The sequence below is a fragment of the Mesocricetus auratus genome, unplaced genomic scaffold, assembly GCF_017639785.1.
Source record: "Mesocricetus auratus isolate SY011 unplaced genomic scaffold, BCM_Maur_2.0 Super-Scaffold_100027, whole genome shotgun sequence".
In the NCBI taxonomy this organism is placed as follows: Eukaryota; Metazoa; Chordata; class Mammalia; order Rodentia; family Cricetidae; genus Mesocricetus; species Mesocricetus auratus.
The window spans coordinates 15,172,948-15,194,136 of NW_024429208.1; the positions used below are offsets into that span (position 1 = coordinate 15,172,948).

Sequence of the window (21,189 nt, forward strand, 5' to 3'; positions counted from 1 at the left end):
GCCTCTACATGCACCCAGACACTTATGCACCAATGTGTATTTGCACACACACACACACACACACACACACACCACACCACACAGCAGCCCTGGTGGAGGACACTGAAAATGTACTGGGAGGCAGATAACACCCACCCACAGCTGAACTGCTGAACAGAGCCAAGACATACTCACCTTAGCTACAAATGGACCCATGGCAGCACTGTTAAACTCTACTGACCTTCAGTACAAGGGACTCCTCCCCACAAAGGACCCAGAATTTCATTCAAGACAGCCTAACTGCCCTCAGTACCAATCAGAAGCCCTGACTCACAAGTCAGACAACTTCCAAGTCCTTTGCTATGGATAAGGTTGCATTTTGGGAAACTCCAGAGCACATTTTCAAGGCCGTTTAAGCTTGTTTGCTTGGATTACAATCTCAATTAGTCTCTGAATAAACACAATTTTCTTGGCTCTTACATAGGTTAACTTTATCCTTAGTCAAGAAATTCCAGAGATAGTCCCAACTCTTGCTAGTCACCTTGGTATTTAAGAAGTTTCAACTCATTAGTTCCCATTGTTTCTTCTGTATGTTCCCTGAGACTACAAGGCCCATAGTAGGCATGTATTTTGTAAACCCTCTGTGCATCCCCATGGGGATAGGCTGTGTCTTGTTCTACATAACTTCATACTGTATAGTCACTTTGCCTTGGTCCAAATGACTCCATTTTATGAAGAAGAATGGGTTCTACATTTTGTTTGTGCAGGTCAACAAAAACCATGTATGAACTAAGCCAACTGAATCAGGAGCACATCGGTAGGAAAGTAGATCAAAATCATATCAGATAAAACATATCAGTGAGCTAGCTTATCGATCATGTCCGATGTAATCCCCTTACTTGGGGTCTGGTGGTACGAGCTGACAAGTCATCAGATCAGACCAGCAGGAACATGGGTCATAAGATCAACAGATAACGGACTCTCGGCTCTGTCTCCCTGTAGCCTCAACTCAGTGGGATCCCCCTGCTTGAGGCAGACCACTTGATTTTCCCAGAACAAAGGCATTATGTAGGCCGATGGTCAGTGTGGCTCTGCAGTGAGTACCACTTACACACATACATACACACACACATATACACCCACACACACACACACAGAGCACACACATGAACACACACTTCCACAAGTGTTTGTTGTCTCGCTAATTCTTTTTAACAAGTTCCTCCTTGAGCTCTCAGAGCTTCTCTTTTCTATGCTCAGCCTCAATAGCTTTGAGCTCTAAGTCCGGTCACCTCCTTGTCCAGTGGCTGGTGTCAGGTCCCGAGAAGGTGAATGACTTGACTAAGCGGTGTCTGAGCCAGGACTTGAGTTAGAAGACTCTTGACTTCACCCCAAGCCCCTATGAGTACTGCTTCTCTTCCTGGTTTTGTTAATGTTTCAAATTCCACATATTTTAGAATTTTTTTTTGCTTGAAGAAAGTGAAAGTTCATTTCTCAAAAAAGCTGGCAAGTTGGAGCTGCCTCATTTAGAATATATTCACTTTAATAGTCCCTTACATTTATGTTATCAGAAGGATATTCAATAGCAGCCTGTCGACTTATACTCAGAGATTAACGAGCTAATTTGTTATTGGTGTTCTTGAGAACATCAGAGGAGGTTTGAGAGATGTGTGAGAAAATGAGTTCACACCAACCAAGTGATTCCCAGATACACTTGGTATTTCCTGGATGCACTGTGAAATGCAACTCGTTTCTGCAGACAGCAAAGCTGGTAGCCAAAGATTTGCCTGTTCAAAATGAAGTTTATAACAGTTTCTGTCTATCTTTAAATGAGTTCATGCTTGAGAAATAACATACATTTAAAAGAGAAATTAAAGATGGGATCAGATAGCTAATCCCCAAATATATATATTAGGAGCTATCCTTTTTCCAAAGGAGCTGCCTAGCCTGCCTCTTCCTTCTCTGTGTTGCTCTAGTAAGATGTGAGCTGTGACAGATTATCAAAGGCAACATTCAAAACCCAGCCAGAATGCTTGGCATTCCTAAGCATCTTAAGAGACTTGGAAGGGCAGGCCCAACATCTCAGAAAACTAGACCTGAAGGACTGGATCAGGAAGGTAGGGAGGGCATGAGGCAGTTGGGCTCTGGGTGACTCCAGAGCGGGTTAACAGTAGAGGACTGACTTGATTCTATATCAAAGCTACCCCTGGCTCCAAAGAGGAAACACTAAGATGAATTACTTATCTTAGCTCTGGGTAACAAACTCTCCAAACTGCCCTTTAGAATTCCACCTTCTCCCTGCATCCCACCCACATCCATCTCTCTCTGTCTTCTGAGCCACGCTAGCTTCTTAGACTAGACAGTGGCCAGCTTCTAGGGCCAAGATCTGCTGTTATTGTCATGAAATTCTTAATAATACTTGAGCAAGGATTCCATTTTTTTCATATTGCTCTGGGGTTTATAAATTATGTAGACAGTCCTATTTAAAATGAAGATGACTGACCCTGGACCTTGGATATGGAGATGTTGACCTAGGAACACGGGGATGCTGACCTAGGAACATGGGGATGTTGACCTAGGGACACGAAGATGTTAACCTAGGGACATGGAAATGTTGACCTAGGAACATGGAAATGTTGACCTAGGAACATGGAAATGTTGACCCAGGGACATGGAGATGTTGGCCTAGGGACATGGAGATGTTGGCCTAGGGACATGGAGATGTTGGCCTAGGGACATGGAGATGTTGTAGAGTTACGGGACAGATTCTCAGGAAGACCAATTTCAATTTCTGCACCAGTGTCCACATTCCACATCCCAGCTGCCATCAACTTCAACTTTTACACCAATGCACACATTCTACATCCCAGACGCCATTAACTCTCTTCTGCCTCATGAACCAACTCCGAAACAATCCTGGTCTTCCTACCATGCGCTAAGGGAAATGTTGCTGGAATTGCCTTTGACTCTTTTCTGGAAGCCCCAATAATTACAGTTCTGTTTAGTAATTTGCTAATAGAAATGGTGAAACATAAGAAAACACTGTAAAATTTCCTCTCCATACCAGGTTGTTTTCTAGAAGGCCATATGTTGAAATCTCTCTCTGAATGTATCAGTTAATAGTGTGACAATTTTACAAGCAGTCCCTTTTAAATTTTACAATTGTACATGTATGTGTGTGTGCCTGAGTATATGTATGTGCACTATGTGTGTGCAGGTGCCCGTGGATCCCAGAGGACATTGGATCCCCTGGAAATACTGTTACAGGCAGTTGTGAGCCACCTGATACAGTTAGGAAGTAAATCTGAGTCCTCCACAAGAACAACACATGCTCTTAACCACTGAGCCATCTCTCCAGCCTTGTAACCCTTATTTAAAAAGAAACTCTTTCAAACAAATCCTGAGCAAATTTCCTGTTTCTCCTCATTCTGGAACATCACATTTTTCTTCATTTGTTTAGTCATGTTTAGTTATCTTAGAAGACCAGAGGTGCCTGCAGGCTTTTCCCCATGGATATGTATCTTGTTTTAGATTTAACAACTGGATGTTATTGCTTTTTTTTCTCCACAGCAACCCCCTCAATAGCCAAAAGACAGACATATTTAAAAAAAAAAAAGAAAGATGACTAATACAGGCTTGTTTTAAGCAGACAATCTTCCTTGTTTCTCCACAGTTTGGAGATTGGGTTTTATTCCTGGAATCATGGTAAGTTCATAGTACACAGGTAAGCTTCAGGGGTACCTATCCTACTCATGCCTGTCTTACACACAAGAAGAGACTCCAGGGGTACCCATCTACCTATGCCTGTCTCAGCCCATTTGGTGCTTAAATAGTGCCAGATAAGGTAGAAAGATAGTCATTAAGAATTACTGCAGAATTCAAACTGTGACTCCAGACACTGAAATTGTATATAATATTTATGGTCAAAAGGATAATTTTAAAAAATCCTTTCCTGTTTGCCTTAAGCACAGAAATCACCATTATACTGCAATCTACTGTTTACCAAAATAGATCTTTGTATAACCCCCGTGAAAAGCCTAAAGAAATCACCACTTGAGATATGACTGTCCTTGTTGTGGGATATTTTTCGGAGGAGGTTGCTGTAGTTGATGGACATGTGAACTGAACCTAGTGCTGAACCCAAAACAAGTGAGAGCTTGGCAGATGTGGAGATCAGTCACATACTGTGACTGTGCCAGCACACTGCATGCATATATCCTCTGAATTATTATATCCATGGGAGTATATGTATTCCTTGTTAGATGGTGAGCTCTCTCTGTGTGTGTGTGTGTGTGTGTGTGTGTGTGTGTAAGTCAGAAGACAACACTATTGTTCTTGTTCTTGGATGTTAAGTCTCCCTTGTTTTTCAAGACAGTGTCTAATGGATCTGGAGCTTATCCAAGCTAAGCTAGGCTGACTGGCCAGTGAGCCCCAGGAATCCACTTGTCTCTACCTCCCCAGCTCTGGGATTATAACCATGCCCTAAAACATCCAGCTCTCCTACAAAGTACTGGGGATCAAACTGGACTCCATACACTTTATAACTGAGCTGTCTTCCCAGCTCCTGTGCCCCGTGAGCCTCTTAGAGGCAGGAAACCTGTGTTTGCAGATCAACCTATCATTTCTTAAGATTTTATTTTATTTCATTATGTGTATCTCTCTCTCCCTCTGTCTCTCCCCCCCCTTGCTCTGTGTGTGTGTGTGTGTGTGTGTGTGTGTTCACATGTCTATGAGGGTGCCACAGAGGCCAGAAGGGGGTGTCTGATCCATTGGAGCAAGTGGTTGTGAGATGCCTGCTGTGGGTGCTGTGGTCTCTTGCAAAGAACCATCTCTCTAGGCTCTCATCTTTTCATTTCCATCATCTAGTATGCTGCCTGTCACTTTAGCGAGGAAACTGATGATGAGCTGTGAGTGTGTGGAATTCCTGTACTTGGCACAGATTCATTACAGAGAAGGGATGGCACTAAATCTCAACAACAAGCAGGAAAATACCCATTAAGCTTCAAATGTGTAAAAGCCCTTCCATGCCGCATGCAATGTTACTGACACAGCAAATGTAATTCAGTGATTAAAGAGTAAGAAAATGTACAAACATATCCACTTACTTGCAAGTAAGCCGACTCCACTTGCCAGGGATCCCACCCAGGCTGTTTTTCCTTTTCCTTCACCAAAGGCATCCAACCATTCTATGTACAGGACCCCAACAGCTAACGGAGATCCGTAACAGAGGAACTGAGTGAAGAAGGAGGCGACCACAATCACCCAGCCCCACCCGCCATCAGGGGACTTCTGAAACTCCATTGTGAGATGAAATCAGCGAGGGTTCTCTCTGTAGGTACTAAAAAACAACCAGAAAAGAGAAAAGAACATTTAGAATGTGATGGGCACAGGGCTTGAGATTGAAATACCTCTACCTGGGATGGAGAGATGGGTCAGCAGTTAAAAGGAAGCACTTTCTGTTTTTGCAGAAGACCCAAGTTTGGTCATGTTGAGAGGCTCACAACTCCTGGTAACTTTTACATCTTTAGGAGATCTATCGCCATCTTCTGGACTCTGCAGGCACTGCAGTCGTGTATCACACACACACACACACACACACACACACACACACACACACACAAATAATTAAAAGTAAAACAAATCCTTAAAATGAAAATTAAATATCTTATCCTAAATTCAATAAGACTATCTAGATGTATATATGAATGATATGTATTACAAAATCTGCCATTATTAAGTTCACATTTCATTTATAATTTGTATAAGTCATGCAATCACTGGTAAACATCTTTTAATTATTAAAGGGCAGATCATGAAATGCCTTTCCCAATCTTGACCTCCTTCATCAGGCTCCCTTCTTTTCCCAATCATAAGAAACCACTGATTTTAGCCTCCTGGCTTCTTATTCCTGAGACTCCCCAGGAAGTTGAGGGTTAATAAAAAATAGACTCAATAGGAGTGTTCTTGGGTCAGAACCTATGGAGTGAGGAAAAAGACTTGAGTCAGGTCATCCAGCTTGGAGGCAGGGACCCTAACCTGCTAAGCCATCTCCCTAAACACTATCTCCCTGGAACTCATGTGAAGGAAGAAGAAAACAGACAACTATCTTAAGTCGTGGTTGGCTCTCCATGGCTCACTGTGCTATGAGCATGCCCACTCCCCCACAATGAATAAATACAATGAATTTTTTTTAATGAAGAGGCTTGGGCACTTGGGAAGTGTTTCCAATCCAGCCCTGGGCTGGCTTTCACACCATCAATACGGCCCACTCCTGATGACTGTAGGAAGTTATAGTGAACTCCAGTGAGGAATTCTTGTCCCCAAGGGCTGTCAGCTGAAAACCTTTTGCCAACTATGATTCCAGCAGCTGGAGCAAGGATGCTTCGGCTCCTGGAGTCTGGAGGTGAGCTGATGGAACAACATTCCAACCTTTGCCGACCCAAGGACCCCCCGAGGGCTACCTCCCATACAAGTAAGCAAAACCAAGCAAACATCCTTATATCTTATTTTTTGGACAAAAATCATCATTTGGACATTTGTTTCATATGTTGAGCATCCTCTGAGGTTTCACATGATACTAGTCTTTTTTCTTATCAGTACATAGTAACTCACCATATGGCTAATTGCTTACCTGGGCACTAATTTATGTGCTGATTAAGACAAAAAATTGCAATAGTACAAAACTGAAAAAAAAAGTTCTGACTGTTCTATCTTTTTAATGTCTGTGGTTTGTGTTTTTATTTTATTTTATTTTTCATTTGTGTCTCTGTGTGTGTACCCACATACATGCCCACAGTACATGCGTCATATCAGAGGACCGCCTGTAGAAGTCAGTTCTTTTCTTCCAATGTATGCTCAGGGGGTTGAACTCAGGTCATCAGGCTGAGTCATCTTGCTAGTCCCTAATTTACTTTGTGAGACATGGTCTTCTACTGGCCTGGAAGCTGGCTGGTGAGCCCCACAGATTCACCTGCCTCCCACACACATACCCCAGCACTGGTATCACAAGAATGTGCCACAAAGCCTGGCTTATTGCATGGGTTCTGGGCTTCTCTGGCAAACATGAGTCCTGTTCAGAATCCTCTTTAAAGAAAATAGTTTAATTCCCCAAATTAGATGCTGTATGGCAGGGCAACCAAACATCTCATAGATGGACATGCTACATATAGACAATTGAGAATGGACTTCACGAAAAATCCCAAATTGTAACTCTCTGGGAAAGTGCAGGCTGACAGACAGAGGCAAAGAGGAAGCTAGATGTTTCTAAAAAGGTGAGGGTGAACACTATGTTCCCTCATAAACCTAATAAATTCCTTTCTTCAGTGATAACCCTTGCTCCACCTTGCCATGGGCCATGCCCGGGTGACTTTTCAACACAGAGGGCAAGAACAGAGTAATTCCTCACAGGAAGTGTTTAGGACAGCAAATCTTTGAAAACGGACTTGATAGGCAAGTTTTCATGGTGTTGACTGATGCCCGATCCCTGATCCCTCACCATCTCCCAAGTTTACACGAGTGTCCCTCCATCTGCCAAGGTCAGGAGGTGGCTGACAACACTGTGTAATGATTTCCCCTGGCTTCCCTTCACTGCTTTCCTTGCAGTGGAGGTGGAGGAACACTCCGTGTTCAAACACTGGGGGCGGGGAGTGAAAGTACTGAGCTGGAGCGGACGGCTTCTTATACACGGGGTTGGCTTTAAAGAGAGTGGGACTCACGAAAGGGTGCCATGGGCACGGGAAGCAACATGAACCCCCGCAGGAGGGAGCGATGGGTGAAGGTCAAGAGAGCACAGGGCTCACAGAGGCAAACAAGGTGAGGCCCGTGACAGCACTCTGTCGCCATGTAGGCAGGTGCACCTTCACTTATATCCAACAAAGGATTCCCTCTACACTTTAACAGTACACTGGTGACATTTCCTCGTCACTGTGACAAGACAACTCACCAAAAGCACCTCGATGAAGGATTTATTTTTGCTTTAATTAATTAACTTAGTTTTAGACGTGCTGGTGCTTTGCTTGCATGTATATCTGTGTGAGCTTATAGGATCCCCTGGAACTGGAGCTACAGACAGCTGTGAGCTGCCGTGTGGGTGCTGAGAACTGAGCCAGGGTCCTCTGGAAGAGCAGCCGGTGCTCTTAACTGCCGAGTCATGTCTCCAACCCCGACAAAGGATTTATTTTGACTGTCTGAGGGGATACAGTCTGTCATGGTAGAGAGGCATGGCCATGGGAGTGAGAGCGGTTAGACTCTGACGCTCACTCATTTTCCTTTTTATTCAGTCTTATACCTCAGGCTACTGGCTGGGGCAGGCCACACTGAGGATGGCTCCTCCCCACTCAGACAGACTTTCCTAAAACCACCCTCATCAATATACCCAGAGATATGTTTCCATAGTGATTCTTTTTTTTTTTTTTTTTTTTTTGGTTTTTACGAGACAGGGTTTCTCTGTATTGTTTCGGAGGCTATCGGTCCAGCCCGGCCTCGAACTCACAGAGATCCGCCTGCTTCTGCCTCCCGAGTGCTGGGATTAAAGGCGTGTGCCACCACCGCCCGGCTCCATAGTGATTCTTGATCTAGGCAAGTTGACAATGGAGAGTAATCATCACACATTAAAAACTCCTGACATTAACAAGCCACTCACATTATCTAAGTAATGGATTTTCATTCTCCCCCCAACCATCAGAAGCCCACTTGGTACCAGAAGACACTGTATAATTTGGCATCAACACCCACAAGCAATTTCAGCGTTGAGGAATCTTATTCATTCACTCATGTGGAAATATGCATGAAGGAAAGGCACACATTGTACATTCTAGTAAATTCTTTGAGAATTTCAAATCTTTTTCCAACTAAACTGTTACTAAATAAAGGACTGAACCAATCTCAGAGGCCACTTGAAAACTTGTGTAATTTCTGTCAAACAACAGGGTGTACTAGGCTATTTGGAGATTAACATTAACTTACACTCGGTTTCTTCTTTCTTTTTCCTTTTAATGAAAATAGATTTGGTTTTTTTTGACTCATAGAATGTAACCTGATTATGGTTTCCCTCCCTTTAATCATCCCCCCTCCCCTCCCTACCCATTTTCTGTCTCTTATTAGAAAACAGGCTTCTAAGGGATAATAATAGAATAAAATAAGATAAAACAAAACCCGACATATTGGAATAGGAAAAACCAAACACAGGAAAAGAACTCGGGAAAAGGCACAAGAAACAGATATAGAGGCAGAGACTCACTGGTTTGCATACTCAGGAATCCCATAAAAACACTAAACTGGAAGCCATAGTATACATGCAGAGGACCTGTAGGGTGAAAGAGAGAGAGAAATATATAGATATAGATACTAAGATAACATAAAATAAAAGGAAAGGAAAAGCCTTGACCTTTCATTATGAGAGACAAAACTTCTAAAGATGCCATTGAATACTTTTCTATTGGCCCTCTACTACTGGGCACGGGTCCTGCCCTTAAGTGTTGTTTGTTCCTCCAATGAGGTTCCCTTGAAGAAAACTAGATTTTTTGTTTGCAAGTGGTTATCAGTTGGAGATGCTCCTGAGTGAGGCACTAGGACATGTGTCCACTTCTCCTCTCGACTCTAGCACCCCATCTGGCACAGACCCGTGAGGCCCGGTGCCTGCTGCTCAGCCTCTTTGAGTTCGGATGTGTATCTTGCTGATTTAGAAGGCCTTGTTTTCTTGGTGTCCTCCATCCCCTCTGGCTCTTACGCTCTTTCCACCTCCTCTTCCACAGTGCTTCCTGAAGCCCGAGGGGAGGGATTTGATGGAGATACCCCATTTAGGGCAGTGTACTCTGTTTCTTCTTGACTTATAATTAACCGCGTGCACCAAGGACCACACTTGAAGAAGAAAGCATAAAAATCAGTTACCACGGCACTTAACTGGGCTACCAGGGGAGGGTCAGTCTCCAACACTGAGCTGGGTTTGCTCTGCAAGGCCTTCCTCCACAATAGGAAAGGCCCCGTAGAGGAAAGTCTATGTTCCTGGCGAACGTGCTCCCCGTGCCTGACATTACAACTCATTCCACACTCATTTCTTCCCCGAACCCTTCTTCTTGCCTTCTCCCACCTCAATCTCTGGGGACTGGAGGAGTCACCCAGTAGTTGCTTTGTTCACAATAAACCTGGTCTTTTACTTTTTTAATTCAGCTTTGTCTGGCTTACTGAGTCGGTGGAGAAACCTATTATCAGGGTACGGAAAATCTATTACTCTTTTTTGTTTGTTTGTTTGTTTGTTTGTTTGTTTGTTTTCAAGACAGGGTTTCTCTGTGTAGCTTAGCTGTCCTGGAACTTGCCCTTGTAGACCAGGTTGACCTTGAATTTACAGAGATCCACCTGCCTCTACCTCCGGAGTGCTGGGATTAAAGGCACACGCCTGGCTAAACCTATTACTCTTTAAACTGGGCAGTGAGTAAAAGAAAGAAAATGGAAAGGAAAGGACTTGACTGCTTTAGGTATGGCGGAGAAGAAAGTTTATTGTAGACAAAAGGGGGAACATAGGAAAGGCAGGTCATCTGGGAAACACCAGAGTGGACACAACCAGGCTGAGCTGGACCATGTGGGGCTGGGAAAGGAGAGGGGAATGAGGTGCAGCAGCCAGGAGGCCAAAGGAACTAGAAGGAAAGGGGTGGGTAACCAAAATGTCTGGATTATGAAAGCAAGAGCCTCTGGGCTGGAGAGCTCAGGGTAGAGAGCAGGATACATGAGTCATACCCAAGAAAAGGTAAGAATGGAGGGATCTGGGAGAACCTGGCGGCCACGTAGGCCATTTGTGCTAGGTTTAAAACTTAACAACTGGCAGAATTTTTTTTGGCTTTTTTTCTGGGAAAGAAGCTGTCAGAAATGCTCATTTGACATTTAGATTAACATTTAGCACTGGAATAGAAGTTTCTTGAAATACACTCGTATGTACTATGCTGATATTTTTACAAATACAGAATAATTCACAATGCCCTTCCCTGCCATAACCCATCTCTAATGGTTTCTTTCTGGAAATTATTTATAATTTCTCTCTAAAGATTCATGGTGTTTTTTCTACTTAAATAAGAAGTTGAAGACAGTACTTTTGTTTGTTTGAATGTCTATGACAATTAAAATAGCCCCATGCATAAGGTCTGCATTAAACATAAATTAATTATACCATCACATTTGGGTCTCATCTCCAACATACCTCATTTTGTATATGCAAATATTCTAGAGCAGGAACTACTACACATGAAATTCATCTAGCAAGCTCTCTCCACACCAATTCCAGCACTCATTACCAGAATTCTCCACTGGCATGCCCACGCCTTACAATTAGCCTCCCCAGTGATTCCAATACTGTGCACCCAGAAGCAAGAGTCACTGTCCCAAGGAATGGAAGAGCACACTCTGGCCAACTGTCCCACAGTTTCCTCAATAAGGATGGACACAGAAGGGAAGGAAGAGGACAGGAAGAGGTTTTGGCAAACAGAGGGACTAGGGCAAGTGTCAGCCCCTCCACCCTCAGGAAGCTATAACGAAGTACTATAAACTGTGTGGTTTATGAACAATAGAAGCTTATCACACAGTTCCTGACACCAGTAGGCCAAGTTCAAGGCCCACTCTTCTGTGTGTGAGGGTCACTTTCTACTCAAGTGGATAATGCCTTCTGGAGTCCTCACACGGAGTATAGGGTGGGTGGGAGTGGAGATATTTTGCTCCCCACATCTTAGAATCTCTTCTTTTCTCAAAGACACCAGGTCTAACACTTCTAATTCCACTGCTTTAAAGACCCAAATGTCGATGCTATTGGGGACTTTTAGGGACAAGTTTTCCTATGTAGAATGGGTTAGCCTAGAAAGCATGCACCTCCTGCCTCTCAGCCTTGCTACATGGTAGAATGTAAGTATGATAATCTATGCTTTTTCTAAGCAAGGGGATGACACAGAACACTCCACAGCATTCACCTATGCACAACAGCCAGTCCAGGCTGTTGTTTCAGCTCTGCCCCTTATCTTTACCCTGAAAAGCTTTGTTTTTCAAGATATGGATTCACTGTGTAGTCCTGGCTCTCCTGGAACTTACTCTACACAAGGTTGGCCTGGAACTCACAGAGATTCGCCTGCCTCTGCCTCCTGAGTGCTGGGATTAAAGGAGTGTACCATCACGGCTCAGCTGGAAATCTTGATCCAACAGCACATCTAGACTTTCAAGGAAAAGTGTAAAAGAAAACTCTTGTAGAAACAGTTACCATAGCGAAGCGACTGACTCAATTGTCTTTGAAATATTTAGGAAGATGCAGGAGGACGGTACTGTCTCTGACTCACCAACCATAACTTCTGAGAACCACAGATGTCGGTGTAGGTAAGTAGATCTCTGTGAGTTCAAGACCAGCCTGGTTCTGCATCGCATGTTCCAGGCCAGCCAGGGCTATATAGTAAGACTGATGGGAGAAAGGAAGAGAGGGAGGGATGGAGGGAATCTTGAATCTACACCTTTACCATTATAATATCAGACAATATGTCTCTGATGATCAGATAATTACCAGTTCCTTCATATGTAAACATCTAGTCTCCAAAAAAAACCAAAAGAGTGAAATCCTGTGAACTGCAATAATTAGATGGAAACAGACACTGAGTAAAGTGAAATACGTCAGGCCCTCAAAGACAACACTGAATGTTCTCGTTCACATGTAGAAGCTAAGACAGTTCATCACTGCAGAGTATCAGTAGAACAGAAGACACCAGACCCTGGCAGAAGTGACAGAAAGGAAGACGGGGCTAGAAAATAGCTACCAAAATCCAGTTAAAGCAGGATTCACCCTAATGTTCTTCAGCATAGTAAGGTAACTACAGTTTGGACCATCTCATTGCATATTCCAAGACGAGTAAAACAGACCTGGATAACTATTCGAAGCAACAGAAATTGCTAATTGCCCTGATTTGACAGCTACGCTTGATACATGTATGTTTAGTTCTCATGTCATACGTGTTTCACAAACATGGACAAATACTATGTCAATTAAAAGTAAGATTCAAATAGATGCTAAAAGGCAGTATATCCTTATCCTTTTTTTTAAGTTAAACATTTGGAGATGGCTGCCATATTTATTAAAACGCGTGGCAGGGTTGACTTGTTAGTGTATGGGCCCAGAAAAAGAACAGTGTGGCTCTGAACTGCCATGTCAAGCCTTCTGCCAACCCTCTCCAGGACAGCTCAGTCACATACGGTCCACGGCCTCTCCCAATACACTGTTCTCATTTTGTTTGTTCAAATGCGTTCTTCTCTTCATCAACGACTACGCTCAAGTTCAAGCTACAGCCAGGTCCACCTGTTTATAAAATAGTTCATTGACAGGAATCACAGAGTCCACACATGTCTGTCAAATCCCAGAATCCATCTCTGAAAATGCAGTGCAGCTGGGTGTGGTGGCAAATGCCTTTAATCACAGAACTTGGGAGGCCTAGATAGGCGGAGCTCTGTGAGTTTGTGGCCAGCCTTACCTACAGATAGACTAGCCAAGGCTACACAGTGAATGAAACTCTGCCTCAAAAATACATACATTCATACATGCATGCATACATACATTGAATTTTAAAAGTCCAGATCAGTTAAAGAAGTTCATTGCACAATTCCCCTTGGAATTGTTAAGGAAATCCATAACCCTGTTTTCCTGTCCCTTTTCTGACGCAGATAAATAAAACAATCTAAAATGCTATTATGACTCAACTTCCAAGAGCAAAACCCTGAACTTAACTCATTTGGTTGAAATTCAAGGAGATTGGCGGGTTGTTCTGTTAAAGAAGGAGGACTGGATACCCTGATAGCACACCTTTAACTCTAACACTTAGAGGAGGAAGGGGTAGCAGATCAATCCCTGTGAGACCCAGGCCAGCTAGAGCTACAGAGTAAAGACCCAATTTCAAAAGGGGGAGGAGGAAGAGAATGCATGGGCAAATCTTGCAGGATGAAAGCAATGGAAGTTCTGAGTGCCGGGAGCTGGCCTCTGGATACCCCTTGTCCAAGAGGAAGACAGCTTACTATGTCACATGGGATGGAGTACAGAAGAACAGCAAGGGAAGTGTTCAGGGAAACACCTCTGGGTCCTGGGATTCCACAGGAGTCATTAGCTGCTGAACTCTCTGATGTGATCAGCAGCAGGGTCATGAGCCAAGAATGCCCTTTGACCTTCAAGACTTGGTAGATGTCTGCAGTTGAACCTACTGACCTGTCAGTTGACTTGTCAGCTTGATTTGTCAATTTGACAGAATCTGGAATCCAAGAAAGGAATCTCAGAGAGAAATTACCCAGATCAAATTGGCCTGTGGGGCATTCTCTTGATTAATGATTGTGGTAGGCACGTCCAGGCCACTATTCCTTGGGAAGGTCCTGGGCTGTAATAAGAAGGCTCCTGCAAGCAGGCCAGCAAGCTGTGTCCCTCCAGGGTTTCTGCTTTAAGTTCCTGCTTGAATTCTGTCCTAACTTCCCTCAGCAATGCTGGAAACGGAAGCTAAAATAAGTCGTTTCCTTCCCTAAGTTGCTTTGGGCACTGTTTTAATCACAGCAACACAAGAGGAAGCCAGGAAAGCAGCCTAACACTCGCCACAGATCACCACCAAAGGAGCAGAGTGACACATTATAGCAAGGAAGGAAGAGGGCAGCTATGAGTCGATGGATTCAGACTAAGGTCACTGAATCACACATCAGCGATGTGAAGGCCAAATCTGAGCCCAAGACTGTTTTGTTTGACAGGTTTTTTTGGCAAATTTGAATGTATTGCCAATGCTAACATACTAGAAGATTACCCTTAAAAATCTGAATTCCAGAGTTCTCCCCAAAAGAAAATAGAAATCCTGCCAACATTGGTCCCTCATTTGTTTTTATGTACTCATTAGTTGAACCTGAGTAACTCTGGCCTTTGTTGGATGAACACCTCTCCAGTTTCTTCTACTCTCTAATAAGCCTTGGAGTCTGGATGAGGGCTAACCATACTTAGTATCTCACCTTGCTTGCCTGATGTCTCTGGCACAGGCCCTGCCTTCTTCGTTCGCTTGGTGCCTGTCTCGTTGACCATTGACTTCACTCACCAAGCCAAGGAGTAGCCACCCACTCTAAGTCCTGTCCAGCCACAGAGAAGATATCAAACAGATGTGTCAACTATCTGGAGTCGAAAGGTATAAAAGAATCAAGCCTATACAAACACACAGTTACCACACCCAGCTCTTCTATAGACACAGGTTGGCAGCACCACCTCTTTGTGTCCTGCCCTTACCATGAGCTTTATGATGCCAGGATCTTGCTACAGCTGTTCCTTACAACCAGCCGAAAGCTTGGCCCAGGAGTGTTCTGGTGAAGAGACCCATGACAACGGCAACGCTAAAGTCACTGACGTGTCCTTCTGCTTCGTAGATTTCTACAACTTACATGTTGATTACTCAGAATCCAGTCTGGTCTCTGAAGACTCTATTCACTAGAACCAACTTGTGTACCAGAACAAAGCCTCTTCCTTTTCACCAGTCCACCGAGAGTCTGTCACGGTGATGAGGAAAGGGAAGCCACACAGGCCTCAAAGCAGATGCTTGCTTTCTCCTTGATATATAGTACTTTTGAAAGCTCAGTTGTGCGCTAGGTACTTAAGCTATCCTCTGTCTGCTGTATGTTTGGAATAACTGAATGAATCTGAAGCATATCTACTGTTCTGTAGTATTTCCCCCCACCGTAACAGCACAGGTGACCTACGAGAGAGAAACTGGGAGATTCTTGGGACTATTGAGAGCTATGGAGATCAACAGTCCCTTTGAGGTTGTCAGGTTTGCTAACATTTTTCCTATTTCACATCTTGCTTCTGCTCAAGCTGAACTTCTTTGAAAGTGCATCGTCTAATAGAGTCTGCTGGCTTGTTTAAGGGAGATTTCCACTGTACAGCTAGGCTGGCCTCCAATATCCACTCCGGCCCCATCATCCTGAATGCCGGTGTGAGAGGTGTCAGTCACCACACCTACTTCCATATGACAGTTCTAAAGTGAACAAAGACACTGAAATATGTCCTGTAACTAACATATAGAATGACATCAATCAGAATGATCGGAGCGAGGATGCCAAGAGAAGACTGCAGGGATCCGGCCCAGCATTTAACAGTATTAATAAAAGTCAACATTTATGAATAATCTAATGATGCAATCAATAGCTCAAAGGGCAGGCTCTGATGGTGGGCAGCTTGTGTTTGAATGCTGGCTTGACTAGTTTCTTTTTAAACATGATTTTTTTTATCTTTAAGTGAGTGAGTGAGTGAGTGTGTGTGTGTGTGTGTACGACTGCTGGTGCCCATGGAGGCCAGAGCCGTCTATCTACCCCTTTGGAACTAGAGTTAGAGGCAGTTGTGAGCAACCTGACATGGGAGCTGAACCTGGGTCCTCTGCAAGAACAGTATGTGCTCTTAACTCCTGAGCCATCTCTCCAGCCCCAAGATGGACTATTTTCTTAGTTGAGTGAACTTATCAAAATTCTTAGTCTAAAAATCAAAGTAATGCAAAAGTCATGAGCTCTCTTGACGGCAGGTTTAACAAGCATTAATGGATGCTAGAATTACGAGCAAGTGAAACAGGATAGAAACTGTTGTTTCCTTACTGGCCCAGGAAGGTAAAGATATATCCAGGCTGAGCATCATAAAGTCATAAAACACAGGTCTAGAGAAAAATCACAACTGGATATCACCACATTAATTAGAGTCAACCACATGAGTTGTTTTTTTATTTTTCCCCAGTAACGTGGATGGGAAGCAAACCCTGAGATTTTAATCATTTGCTTAGGTTAGAGGCAACTCACAGAACCAAACTGAAAGCCAGGAATGTAGGCAAGGACACCCAGATTGTTAGGGCACATCATAAGGGTAGCGTTTAGTCACACTTCAATGTCTTAGCCTCGGATATGGTGTTTAGCGTCATCTTACCTCCCAGCATCATCTTGTGTAGATTCCAGGGCCCAGCTACTCCCAGCGGCTATGTTTGCTCAGAACACAGCCGACTAGGCCCCCGTCTTTGCTAGGCTCTGATTCAGTAGGATGCCTTCCCATCAGGGAGGACCTATTCCCATCCCAGTCTCAATTAAAACCCTGTGCCCACCACAAACTAAACTCTTCCATTCATAGCCCCGGTGAGCCACTCAGTAATACCACACTATTGGAACTGCTGCCTCTACACGCCTCCCTCCATGCCATCTTACAAGATACATACATGGAAGCATGCTGTCTTTCCTACCAGACTCAACGGAGGGTGTACCTTTTTTTTTTTTAAAGTTCGGACTCAATAATAAATTATAGTTTAACCCTTTCATCCACAAAGAATCATTTGGTGTCTATAAGAAAAAAAACTAAACAAATACTAGCTGCCAGTTGGCTTTTCTTCCTTGACAATTTTTAATTACAACTGAATGATGCTTATTACTAGATCACTCTTGTCCAGAGAGCTGGAATTCCTCAAATGAGACATTGATTCCTGTTGCCTTGGTCCCCACAACTTCTCTGCACAGCTGTCGTCTATCAGTAAAAATTAGGGGACATTTTAATGTAGAAAAAGACCACAAAAATGGAGATTCCAAAAGAGGGGATAAATCTGACCTCATGTGTCTAATCATCAGCCTCTTGGCCTAGCCCAGCGGTTCTCAACCCGTGGGGTCGAGACCCTTTAGGGGCATTGAACGGCCCTTACACAGGGGTCGCGTATCAGATATCCTGTTTATCAGATATTTACATTATGATTCACAACAGTACAAAATGATAGTTATGAAGTAGCAACAAAAATTATTTTATGGCCGGGGGTCACCACAAGGAGCTGTATTAAAGGGGCAAAGCAATAGGAAGCTTGAGAACCACCGGTTTAGACAGTGGCCAGGTCTACCCGAAGCCAAGCACCTTCTCTGGCATCCAGACACCAGCCACTGCCCACCATCATAGCTAGTATTGCAGAGCAGAGAAGAAAACGTTAAGAAGCCAGTCAAGAGTACCTCATGTCCATCTTTGCCATTTCTTCACACTCCTTGCCCTTCCCGTCGGCCCTTAGAGATGGGAAGGATGCCTGCCATTACACATCACCTTACCACACCCTTGGTCTTCCCACAGACCCTTCCTTGGAGACAGGAAGGATGCCTGCCTCTCCACTTACCCAAGAAGTCTGCTCTTGGGGCATCGGTGGTGCTGATACAAGTGTTTGCCAGTTTGCAGGTGAAACGATCTTATTGTCTAATTGCTGTTTGCTTTTGAGGGAGGCTATGGGTACCAGCGCCACTTTCGGCGCTCACACGGGGTTTAATGGAGGCTGTAACCAGCATGAACACCTTTCTTTCCTCTGCATCCTCTTTAGCTCAGTCTGTCGCCTGAGGATACCTAAGCAGTCCTGCTCTGGGCTAGGTGAACATGACAATCTAGACAACTCACAACTCAAGACGTTTAAATATTACAACTGACCGGTAGCCCATGAGATGGGTCCAATGAAGTTATTAAGATATTAATATAAATAAAAATATATGAATAATAAATGTCGTGGTAATGCTGCCTAAACTTTCTGAATTGTTTGTGCTGCATACACCTGACATCCCAAGAACGAGTTTTTATCCCGACTTGGTCAAGTTCAGTCAATGGCTTGCCACCCGCTCCAAAGCACCCGTGCACGGTTAAAACCAAAGTAGATTAGCTAGGCGAACCAAGCTGAGGCATATGCACCAAAATCCTCCCAAGTTTTGCTCCTCTGAACTTCCAGGTGGTGGAGGAGCTGCCTGGCAGCTGGGCTCTTGCACTCTGGAGCGCAGCCCGGTGCTGCACTGCCTGGAGCAGGCAAAACCCGTCCGCAGTTAGAGTTAACTAGACGCACCTCTTTACCCCAATCCGGATTCTCCCCCAGCACCTGAGTCCACCTTTCCTGGAGCGGCCTTCTGCGAAGTGAGGACCCACCTGGGTCGCACGACTCTTTCTGATCTGCCACCAGCACAGGCAGAAGGTATCCCCAGAGACTCATAGAGGGGCATTCGCCTACATCCCGGATTTCATCCTCCTTTGGTTGCCCCCTACTCCGTGCAAAATGAAGCCCTCGGATTTCTGGAAGTGTTATGCAAAGGCAAGCACTTTAAAAAAAAAAAGGGGGGGGTGCAGAGTCTGCTGTGGCGTTCTCAGGGCACTCTCAGTCCCTGGCAGACAGCCGGACCAGAAGCCGGCCACCAGCTGTGCGCCGGCGGGTGACAGCGCCGCCTTCTCTAACTGCAGTTTGCTAAGTGACCGGTTTGCTCTGATCCGGACCTTCCCGGCTTCTGGGGCCTTTACCTGAGTCCCGTGCTCGGCTGGGGCCGCGGACTCAGCTCGGGACGCGGCTGCTGATCCTCGCCTGCTGATCCTCGCCGTGTACCGGGCGACCGATCCCGCTGTGCGCAGTCCACCGCCACCGCCCTCTGCCCCGGGGACACATGGAGTGCAGCCCTCCCCGCCAACTCCACCTTCCCGCCCCCACCCCGGGAAGTCACTCCCGGGGTGGTCCCACTCGCCGATTGCCTTTGCAGAGGCACCCGGGCCAGTCTGAACCGGTTGAGACTGCACGCCCGCTGGGGGAAGGAAGAGGAGGTGGAGGAGGAGATGGAGGCGGAAAAGCTGGCTGTAGGGGCGCTGCGCCTACTCCGGCGGCTTCAGGTCCCGCTAGGAGGAGGGAGGGCCGGATCCGAGTCCCCTTGGCCCCCACAAGCTCCCCATGTGGCCCCAACAAGCACCATGTGCATTTGCGAGGAGCCCGGGTCTGAGCATGGACTCAAGGGTCGCTTGGTCTCCCTGGCTTCCCGGGACCACTAGAGAGCCTCCTGGCCGGAGCTATACCCGTGGGCAGCGATCCCAGATGAATGCGCCTTAAAACTTTGTGAAGTACTCTTTGGCAGTGGAGAGTAAAGATGCCAAGGGCTTTCCTTTGTGACAACTCCGCGTTCGGAGGGCGTTTGGCAGGACGAAGAGGGAGGGAGAAGCTGTGTGAGGATAGTCAGGTGTCCTGCAGCTGAACCAGGGTAACCCTAGCTTGTGGTACAAGGGAACTATTAAGCGCTGCACTCCACGCTATCACAGAAGCCCACTGCAGACAATCCCAGAGTTCCAGTGGCTAACGAATGTGCTGTCACCACTCGCTCCAGGGATCTGCCTGCATCGTGGCATGTGCTCGCCCTCTGCCCCGTGCACATTTTGTCTATTGAATTCTTGAAGAGGACAATGTCTAACAGCTTGAGAATTCCCTTTATACCTGGCAAAGCCTGAGTTCTAACTTAGACAAGGATTACCACCTGCCTAGCCTGTTTATTTACTTATCTATAATATCAGAATGAGATTCTCAGAATCTTGCCTGCATCGTGGAGTGTGCCAGAGTTAAGAATTCAGAAAAGGTATGGAACCTGACCACACCCACCACCAGGAGAAGATGGTAGGCTTTAGTCCTTCTCCCCCATACCCCTTTCTATTCAGGTTATGGGAGAGTCCCCTCAAAACTATCATGCTTGAGCCTGAAGACAGCTTGCCATCCCCAGCACCCTGTTATAAATAAGCCTACAAATGAGCTATTGTAACGACAACACAGGAGAGGCAGAGCCTAACCTAATCAGAAAGCCTCAGGTCTCCAGTTAGCACAAACAAACCCACACGCACACACTCTCTGTCTCTCTCTCTCTCTCTCTCTCTCTCTCTCTCTCTCTCTCTCTCTCTCTCTCTCTCTCTCTCTCTCTCTCTCTCTCTCTCTCTCTCTCACTCCCCCCCCCCCGTCTCTCTCTCTCTCTCTCTCTCTCTCTCTCTCTCTCTCTCTCTCTCTCTCTCTCTCTCTCACACACACACACACACACACACCATGCTTACTGCTAAGTGGGAGAGAAACAGGGAAAATATCTCATAGCAACAACATCCCACTGTGGTGATTCACACCCATACCGAATTTAAAAGGCAGATCTCCAGGAGTTTCCCCTGGGTTACATAGTGAGCTCTAGGTCATCCTGGGCTATGAAGACCCTGTCTAAAAATAAACACTACTGATTAAAAACAACAACAAAATAGTGATAATGGGAGGGATACAGTACAAAAAAAATGTCTGGGGAAAAAGAATGGAGACTATGCGGTCAACATCATAAAGACTTGTGAAAAAGAGAGAGGCTCAGTGTCTGCTCCCTACTGTGGTCTCATTTGGGATGGCTTGTGTTTACTCACTGTATTTACAGTTGACTGAT

At 45.1% G+C, this 21,189-nt stretch overlaps 1 protein-coding gene across 5 annotated transcripts in view; it reads right to left on the bottom strand.

Moving 5' to 3' along the window:
* Positions 1-19,699, bottom strand: part of Slc16a9 (solute carrier family 16 member 9) — a 39,757-nt gene extending 20,058 nt beyond the window's left edge. For 2 of the 5 annotated variants that reach the window (XM_013113812.3, XM_040732302.1), the window contains exons 1-2: positions 19,271-19,698; positions 5,085-5,317 (exon numbers count right to left, since the gene is read on the bottom strand). In XM_013113812.3, the coding sequence (XP_012969266.1) occupies positions 5,085-5,280 (196 nt within the window). In that variant the 5' untranslated portion in view covers positions 5,281-5,317; positions 19,271-19,698. Of the gene's footprint in view, positions 1-5,084; positions 5,318-18,824; positions 19,087-19,270 lie in introns of those variants that run through there. The other 3 variants (XM_005070790.4, XM_040732303.1, XM_013113810.3) reach the window with 3 other exon arrangements.
* Between the last annotated feature and the right edge of the window lie 1,490 nt (positions 19,700-21,189).